Genomic DNA, 9,261 nt, shown 5'->3' with positions numbered 1-9,261 from the left:
GAATATATTTGCCGTCACAAAAGCAAACAAATGATGCTGTGTTCAGGTGTCTGGTTTCAGGACGCCGCCCTCGGAGTGCGTGGGAGGGTCCCGGGTCGGGTCGGCCACGGAGCTGCTGTGAGTATCTCCGAGAGTGCGCGGCCTGTCGGCTTTATTGGGAAGGGAGCGCCGTCCGGACAGCATGCAGAGTGAGTTGATGTGACGGGACGAGGGAATTCTTTCACTATTCTTTCTACTCCATGCTGACTATTCTTGCTGCTGTTGTTCACTTCCCCTTGTTGTGTTTCTTATTCTCAATAAGTTGCTTGACATATAGCCTTAAATGTTTTTAATACCCTAGTATGGAGAAGCTCTTGAACCCAAAGGATATTTTAATGCTAAAATGTTATTATTACTAGAAGTGAATGTTCTTTTTACCCCCTAAAAGTAAAGCACTGGATTATTTCTTGATGATTTGAAATTGTTGTTATTGACTTACACAAGCAACGGAGGTTGCGCCCAGTGGAAGCTCCTGTTTGTCAACATTCCTCACATACTACTTCCTGCTTGATTGGAGGGTGATGCCCTGTAAAAAAAAAGAAAAAAAAATTAGGTCGTTTAACATTAACATCTTTGATGAAAATTCACAAGTTCTTTGCTTAAACCAATGTATGTTTCATCAAATGGAGCAACTGAGTGGCAGCAAGTTCATATATTCAAATTTTACTTTTTTCTCGAGCAACTCTCCTCAAAGTTATTCACTTTTGAACATATAAACAGACGTTAACAATTCAAAACATATTGTGTGAAAATGTTATATGCGCTTAAGTTACAGTAGAAAAATGGCTGAAAGATTTTTTTTTGTGGCAAATGCTAATTTTCTTAGCATGATCATTGTTGCCACAATTTTGTGACTTGCCAAGTACAAATCCTTTTTTTTTTTTTTTTTACTTTGGTTGAATCAGAACTTCTTTATACTTCTCCCAGATTTTTTTTCCTATTAAAGGGGAAGACCAATTAATATTTTTCTTTACAATTACAATAATATGTTATTTGCTTGCGATTGGCTGGCAACCGGTTCAGGGTGTACCCTGCCTACTACCCAAAGCTAGCTGTGATAGGCTCCAGCAACCCCCGCGGAGGTTCAGAAAATGGATGGATGGATGGATGTTATTTGCAGCGCTACCAGTCATAACAGTATTTTCATTAATATTGCAACTGTGATGTCATCTTCAGTCCACAAGGGACAAAATGGCTGCCCCCTCAGATGGGTGTAAACGGGTGGATTTTGCTCCTTAATTCATATTCTATGAGCACAATATTAATAAGAATGCTGTGTTTATACTAGTAGGGACGCATTGAACTTGTTGTAAAAACGTTTGAGTGCATTTCCCTTTTTAAGTAGAGTACAGTAACTACTTTTGTCACATAGCTGGACACTGTCATGACTAGGGTCATGCAAGGGTTATGTTTGGGTCATGACCGTGAGGTCGTGTCTGTTTTGAACTGCTGTAACCAGTATCTAGTTTCAACTGGTAATACGCTATGTGATGTCAGAAGCTATGTGATGTCAGGCATCTTTAATCTCTATCTGGTCAACATCCAATCATTTAATTCCATGTCAGTCCTGTTACCCACATGTCTAGCCACAACCAATCAGATCGATTCGCTGTCATATAAGCAAGTTTGAGAAGGGTGTTTTTGTCGGATTATTACCTCTGTTCCTCTGTGCAATTCTCGTTGTTTCTCATCTAGTAAAGTTTGTTCCACACCTCGATGTGAATAGTCAAATTCTTATTAGTGTCTGCGTTTTTGGGATCCAACCTCAGAACATAACAGAAACTGAGTTCCTCCCTGCCATTGCCTTGATTCCAGGCGTGAGTTCTCCGGGAGGCCGCGTCCTCAACGAGGATCAGTTCAGCTGCTCCATCTGCCTGGAAGTGTTCGTGGAACCCGTGTCCACGCCATGTGGCCACAGCTTCTGCAAGGCCTGCTTGCAGGGCTACTGGAACCACAGCAAGAAGTTCCTGTGCCCCATGTGCAAGAAGAGCTACACCAGGAAACCCGAGATGAGCGTCAACAGGGTCCTGGCGGAGATCTCCTCTCAGTTCCAGGGGCTGGCGGTGGCCGGCGGGGCCGAGTCACCCACGCGTCCACAGGTGTCCACGCGAGGGTCCTCGCTCAATCTGAGTTCGGACCCGGGATCCCCTGGATACGACACGGGCGAGTTTGCACGGGCTGGAGACGTTCCCTGCGACGCTTGCATCGGGAGGAAGATGAAGGCGCACAAGTCGTGCGTCAACTGTCCCGGGTCCTTCTGTGAAACTCATCTGAGACATCATAAGAAGGTACACTGGTAGTAATAATGGTTTGACTTCCTGTCTCATGACATGGGACTTGAATTTCCAGGTTAAGTCTTTGACGTCCCATCGCCTAATCGAGCCCACGTTCCACCTGGACGACAAAATCTGTAAGAAGCACGAGCGTCTTCTGGAGGTTTACTGCCGTACCGACCACGCCTGCATCTGCACAGCCTGCGCGGACTCTGTGCACAAATCTCACGAGGTGGTCTCCACAGACCACGAGTGGAAGAAGAAGATGGTCGGTGGCGCTGGCGTACCGCACGTGGACTCCATCATCTGCCGACGTGTGACGCTCACGTGACGGCGCTGTTTTCCTCCCACAGAGCAGCCTGGGAAACAAGCGGTCCGAGCTGAAGCACCTGATTAAGGAGCGCGCCAAAAACCTGGAGGAACTCAAGCAATCCATCAAGGTTATCAAGGTGAGACTACAGATCACTTTTCAACTGGGCCAAGGATACCTTCATTGTACTTTTTATCAATTTGTTAACTTTTGATCCTTGTATTGAAATGTTTGTCGCAGACGGTAGGATCCTTTCATACGTGCTTACAAACATTTTCAGATACCTCTCCCATTCTTGCATCCTTGTAGGCAATCAAAACAGTGATAGGTTACTCCCTGAAAAGGAAGCTCACTGTGTAAACATGTTCTCGCCCAGCAAGGTCATTCTCATTGCTCTATCAAAATGTTTTGTCTTTCTATTGGTTCACATTGGTTCATTTTACTAGATATCCTCCCTTTTGCGATCATTGACCCCAAACTAGGCTCATGTTTCATGCCTCCGCTCTGTCCCAACATGAGAACGTGGTCACAGCTGCGTCTGATTAAATTCTGATGACTTGACTTGACTTGGAGCTTTCAATGAAGAAGTGTTGTCGTCATTCCACTCCAGTACTGTAGGTGGCGCCAATGGCCATCACATCACCTTTCCTGCTCCTCTCGTGCTGCAAACCCGAATGAGACTCGCACATCCTCGTCTAACCAGTGCAACCAGTCTGTAGAAAAGTCATGTGCTTTTGTTTGCGCAAACCCGAGGAGTGCCTTTGTGTTAAGGTTGAGCATTTAGTTACCATTTAGTGCCTCTATCTGCGTGCGATTGCTTGTGTGTAACTTCCTGTCGAGTCACTTTGTCATACATTTCTCTTATCTTCCACACACTGAAAGTTATTGGTTTTGTGCTTTTGGGTGAAGTTTGACAATGAGCCAAAAATTGTACTGTAACTTTCACGAGGGAACTTCAAGTGGGAGTTTTAGGTTTTAAAAGGACTAGCAAGTGAAAATGTAGCCTCACTTAACTTCCAGTTGTTGTAAACAGGACGTGGCTGTGAGCCGATAGATCCACAATGTAAACGCGTTCCCTTGTGGGTTCCAGACCAGTGCCCAGAAGGAGCTGGAAGAGAGCTGGCAGGTGTTTGCCGAACTGCAGCGCCTGGTGGAGCAAAGCCAGGCCGAGCTGGTGGAGCTCATCGCCACGAGGCAGCGCGAGGCCGAGCGCCACGCACAGGAGCTGGCGCGGGGCCTTGAGAACGAACTGAGTCAACTGAGAAGGCGAAGTCATGAGTTGGACACTCAGGTCCAGACCAAGGACAAAGTGGTCTTCTTGCAGGTAAGCTTATGTTGTACTGTAATCCAGTTCATGGATGTGTTAATCATTTCCATTTGCTCCGTCCGGGCAGCACTTGTCCGCCTTGCCTCCACTTCCAGAGCTCACCGACTGGTCGGCGGTGAGCATCAACACGGACCTCTACTTGGGGACGATCCGCTCGTCAGTCAGCAGCCTCGTCGACAAGTTTCAGGAGGAGCTGAAGAGGCTGTACGGTAAAGGTAGGATGGCGGTGTTGCTTTTCAAACTTGAAACTGAAACGTGCCCTTTTGCCTAACGCAGCCTTTGTCTTGTGCCTTAGAACTCCGCAAGGTGCAGAACTACTCCAGTGAGTCATTTTTGCATTGAAGATGGCCACCAGATGGCACTACTCACTCACTCACTCACTCAGGTTCATGTGCCGTTAGAATTGCCACGGAGTCCCAAAGTTGTTTTCTGTTGCTCAGGTGAGGTCATCCTGGACCCGGCCACCGCCCAGAAAAATCTGGTGCTGTCCGACGACGGCCGCCAGGTGAGGTACGAGGAACGCAAGACGGCTCACTCCGAGGGCCCCAAACGCTTCAGCCCGGCCCTCTTCGTCCTGGGCCGGGAGGCTCTGAGCTCGGGCCGCCACTACTGGGAGGTGGACGTGACCCGCAAGACTGCTTGGACTCTGGGCGTGGCCAACGCCTCGGCCCGACGCAAGGGCGAGATCACGCTGAGTCCCGCCGGCGGCTACTGGTGCCTGTGGCTGAAGAACGGCCAGGTGAAAGCGCTGGCCTCCTCTCGCCTGCCCCTCACGCTGCCGTCGAAGCCGACTAAAGTGGGCATTTTCCTTGATTACGAAGGCGGCCAGGTCTCCTTCTATGACCCCAAGGCCCGCCTGCACCTCTACACCTTCGCTCACACCTTTAATGAAAATCTGTATCCCATCTTCAGCCCCTGCCTCAGCCAGGATGGCAAGAATACGTCCCCTCTCGCCATCACTACCGTCAAACATACCTGACTTTGATCAGGGTTGCAAAAGGGGTGGAAGTTTCTGATGAATTTTCATGGGACTTTCCAAAACTTTCCTTGAGAATTTGAGATCAAAGTTGACTATGTACTCATTATTCATCAAGTACGGTGGTCGCAATGTGTAGAATTTTTGCTTTTGTTGAATAAAGATGCCTTCATACTCAATGAACGGAGATCTAGCACCGTTTATTTGTTTTGTCCTTCCGAGGGCCTTTCCATGCTTGTGTATCTGGGTTAAGGGGAGGGGGATATATTTTGGGTCGTAGGTGTGTGTGTGTGTGTGTGTGTTGGTCGCAGCTGGTTTCATGTGTCAGTGCACGGCCGGGCTTTGAAGCAACTGGTGAGTTTTCATGACTTTATGACAAGCGTGTCTTCTGATTCTTCTTGTTCCCTTCGGTTTCGTTTTTGCCGTTTAAATCGCTTCAGTCAAAATCTCTGACGATTACGACTGATTATTACATGAGCCTGTACTCAGCAAGTCTCATGTATTTTGGTTTCACTCCAGCTGCCTGCGACTTAAAATGTTACCCTTGACTGGGGTCAGAGTTTAAGTTGACAATTTTAGGACTTGGGTCTCCATGAACCTTCTTATCTGGGGTTAGAGTACTAGAAATACAACCAACAATTATCTTATTGGATGGCATCCTTGCATTTCAAATGAATTTAAACCGAAGAACCAGAGGTGGTAGCGTCAACGAATTTTGAGTGTCCGTCATTCAGAAATCGTCAACAGTCGGGACACAATTCCGTCATCGTCAATCCGTCAATATTTCAAGCCAAACCGTCAATCCGCCTTTCGTTGATTGCTCAGCAAAATGAGCGTCCGTCATGTGAAGTGGACATCCGTCAACGTTCCGTCATTTGTCAGTCCTTCAAAATGTGACGTCGGTCATTGACGGATTGCCAAATTTAGTGACAGATTGGTGATTACATTGACAGATGAAAATGCTTCGTTCATCAATTTTCCGAAGTTTCCCATCATTCGTCAGCAAAATGGGCGTCCGTCATTGACGGATCTTCCGTCAATATTGACGGAATGCCCACTTCTGCTAATAACAGTTACCTAAAATTAAGATGATACCAAGAAATCACAATATTGCTACAAATTTTTCCATGTCCAGGTTATTTCAAATGGTCTTGTCATGAACCAATATGACCACATTTCTCTTTCTACTGAATGCACAAATTGTAGTGGTGACTTCGCTTGACTTGCTTGAGTTCTGCCGCGGTAATTTGGGACTCACTCAAAACTTGAAGGTTCAAGACTTGAGACTTCTGACTTAACTGCCACTTCCGCATCTAACCCTCACAACGTCGCTGTCACAGCAGGTGGGAAAAAGGCTGCTCGGTTAAAATGACGCTGCCTCTCCGCCGTGCAGGGATGTCGTCCCCCGGGAACCTCTCGGAAGAGCAGGTCCATTGCTCCATCTGCTTGGACGTCTTCACCAATCCGGTGTCCATCCCGTGCGGACACAACTTCTGCCAGGCTTGCATCCTGGGATACTGGAAGAGCAGCCCGCTTTACCAGTGTCCCATGTGCAAGAAGTCCTTCTACAAGAGGCCGGATTTAAGCGTCAACACGGTCTTGAGGGAGATTGCCGAGCAGTTCAAGGAGATGCGGATGAAGAGTGCGGCGGGGAAGGCAGTAAAAGGGAATCGGTGGACCGTAGAAAGGCACAGGGAAGAGGACGAGGAGAGGCTTTTGGAGGACGAGCGTGACGAGGAGATGAATCCCAAGGAAAAGCATGTCGGTAGAAGTGAAACCGATGAGACGCCAAGCTCGAATAAACCTCCAGAATCGCCGTCTGCGTCGTCACCTCCAGCGTCTCCGCCTCCTGCAACTTCCACCTGGCAGGAGGTCCTCTGCGACGTTTGCCTCGGCGAGGGTCGTCCCAAAGCCGTGAAATCCTGCCTGGTGTGTCTGACCTCCTACTGCGAGGAGCACCTGAAGTCTCACGCGACCAGGTTCACCAAACACAAGCTGATAGAGCCCGTGGCCAACATGGAGGACCGCATGTGCCCCAAACACCAGCGGCTCCTGGAGCTTTTCTGCAAGAAGGACCAGACATGCGTGTGTGTCCTGTGCACAGAGACAGACCACCGGGCGCACTACACCGTCCCCGTTGAGCGGGAATGGACCGAGAAAAGGGTGAGTGAAGATGAGAAAAACTGAGATGAGCGATACGCCGAGTTATCTGTTCCAGAGACAGGTAAGATTGATCAGATTCTACTCAACGGACGTCAACTCAGAGTTCAGGTTTAGACCCAAAGGGCCTGATTTACAAAGATCCCAAATATCGAGACCTATATTGCGTGTTTCCTTGCCAGTCTGTTCCCGCCCATCGTGTGTTGTGTCTACTTTTTGGCATACACCAATGATTACTGGGGCTTTTGTTGTTATAGGCGCAGCTGAAAAAGATCCAAGTGGATGTGCAGCAGTTGATCCAGGACAGAGTAAGAAAGGTGGAGGACATCAAACGCTCAGTCGATCTCAACAAAGTGAGAACTTGAGCACACGTTCGCAACACTTTCAGCTTCAAGCTACTTCTGATTTTGTACTTCTCGGCTCATGACGGCAGGAAAGCGCCAAGAGAGAGACTGAAGAGAGCATACAGGTCTTCTCTGAGCTGGTGCGCTCCATCCAGAGGACTCAGGCCGACGTGGTCGCGGCCATCGAGGAGAAACAGAGGCACACGGAGAGCCGAGCCCAGGATCTGGTCGCCGAGCTGGAGCGGGAGATCGAGGAGCTGAGAAGGCGCGGCATTGACCTGGAGAACATGGACAGGACTGACCACATTCACTTCTTGAAGGTGGGGGATGATGTGGAAATTGCTGATGTTCATGATTTTCCACGATAGAAAGTTCTCTCTGCGTCTTTGGTTCTGTAGAACTTTCCAGCTATGAGCGCCACACCGCCCATCCACGACTGGACCGACACAAACGTTCCGACTGATGTCAGCGTCGGCATGATCAGGACGGCTGTGTCCAAACTGGAAACCACTTTCAAGCAAATGGTGGACAAGCTGGCAGACAGAGGTACCACAATTTGGGACCTAGACAGTTTCTCCACTCTAAGGAATGATGACTTCCTAACCATATTTTCACAACAATAAGGCGCACTGTATTAAAAGGCACAGTCTCAGTTACAGGTGCTATTTCTGCATTTAACACATACATAAGCCGCACCGTATTATTGGCGCCAGCATGGTAAAACATACGCTAGCTTAAACCACGCGGTTGCATATGTTAAGCTAAAGCATGCTAGCATACATGCTAGCATATGTTTTTATAAAGTCAGCGGAGCATTTAACAATATACTCACTTTACTATTGATTAATCCTTATCCACAAATCCCTCAAAGTCCTCATCTTCTGTATCTGAAACAAATGGTCTGTTGTTAAACACAAACAGGAAGTGGAGTAAGTAGTGATTCCCTCTCAGCCTAAATCTCACAACTTACCCTGCTCTCCTTTCCCTGCAGAGATCCAGAAGGTCCTGAAGTACACAGGTATGCTAGATGTCCCATTCCCCCACCTGCGCACCCTTTCATACTATCTGACTATCTAATCAATCTTGCCTCCTCAGAGGACGTGACTTTGGACCCGGACACCGCCAACCCGTGGCTGCAGCTGTCCCAGGACAGGCGGCAAGTGCGTCACCTCGGGGCGTGGCAGGACCTCCCGGACCACCCCAACCGCTTTGACACGGTGGTCATCGTCCTGGGCCGAGAGGGCTTCACCTCCGGCAGACATTACTGGGAAGTCCAGGTTGGCGAGAAGGACGACTGGTACCTGGGCGTGGCCAAGTCGTCCGTCAAGAGGAAGGGCCGCATCTCTGTGAGCAGTGCCCACGGGTACTGGGCCCTCGCCATGAAAAAAGGGCAAGGGTACCGCGTGTCCACCGTGCCGCCACTTTCGCTGGCGCTCAACCCCAAACCAAAGAGTGTGGGAGTGTACGTGGACTACGACGAGGGTCAAATATCCTTCTACGATGTCAGCGCTCGCACGCATCTTTACACTTTCAACGACAGGCTAACTGAAAAGATTCTGCCATTTTTCTACTTGTACTGCTGCGACAAAGCCTCCGATACAGTTGTCATCTGTCCTGTTGCAGAGAAAGCCCTGATTCAGCAAAGCTAAAATGAGGTGACAAAAGCACCCGCATTCTATTCTTAAGTCAAAGTAGCGATAGAAGTGCTGAGTCAACTACATGACGTACAGATGCTGAAATGTACCGAAGTACGCAAGAAAATAAAATATTTTATCGTCATTTACATTATATTCATTGGTAACTTGGCGCCATAGGAAAAAAAAACATTGTTT

General features: G+C 48.4%; 2 protein-coding genes across 2 annotated transcripts; both read left to right on the top strand.

Annotated features, from left to right (window-relative positions):
- Positions 1-72: 72 nt before the first annotated feature.
- On the top strand, positions 73-5,104 carry btr12 (bloodthirsty-related gene family, member 12). The gene is made up of 8 exons (XM_077501177.1): positions 73-188; positions 1,855-2,327; positions 2,389-2,580; positions 2,666-2,761; positions 3,713-3,946; positions 4,017-4,164; positions 4,245-4,271; positions 4,390-5,104. Exons 1-8 carry the CDS (start codon positions 182-184, stop codon positions 4,926-4,928), a joined length of 1,716 nt encoding a protein of 571 aa, XP_077357303.1. The 5' UTR covers positions 73-181; the 3' UTR covers positions 4,929-5,104.
- Positions 5,105-6,293: 1,189 nt separating this feature from the next.
- Positions 6,294-9,121, top strand: LOC144003626 (E3 ubiquitin-protein ligase TRIM39). Its single transcript, XM_077500074.1, has 6 exons — positions 6,294-7,088; positions 7,343-7,438; positions 7,519-7,749; positions 7,828-7,975; positions 8,421-8,447; positions 8,525-9,121. The coding sequence occupies exons 1-6, from the start codon at positions 6,294-6,296 to the stop codon at positions 9,076-9,078; spliced, it is 1,851 nt and encodes a 616-aa protein (XP_077356200.1). The 3' UTR covers positions 9,079-9,121.
- The last annotated feature ends 140 nt before the right edge of the window (positions 9,122-9,261 follow it).

This window comes from Festucalex cinctus, chromosome 16 (assembly GCF_051991245.1).
Source record: "Festucalex cinctus isolate MCC-2025b chromosome 16, RoL_Fcin_1.0, whole genome shotgun sequence".
Taxonomy (NCBI): Eukaryota; Metazoa; Chordata; class Actinopteri; order Syngnathiformes; family Syngnathidae; genus Festucalex; species Festucalex cinctus.
The sequence above is the reverse complement of the archived record's forward strand: the minus strand, read 5'-3'. Positions and strand labels throughout refer to the sequence as shown.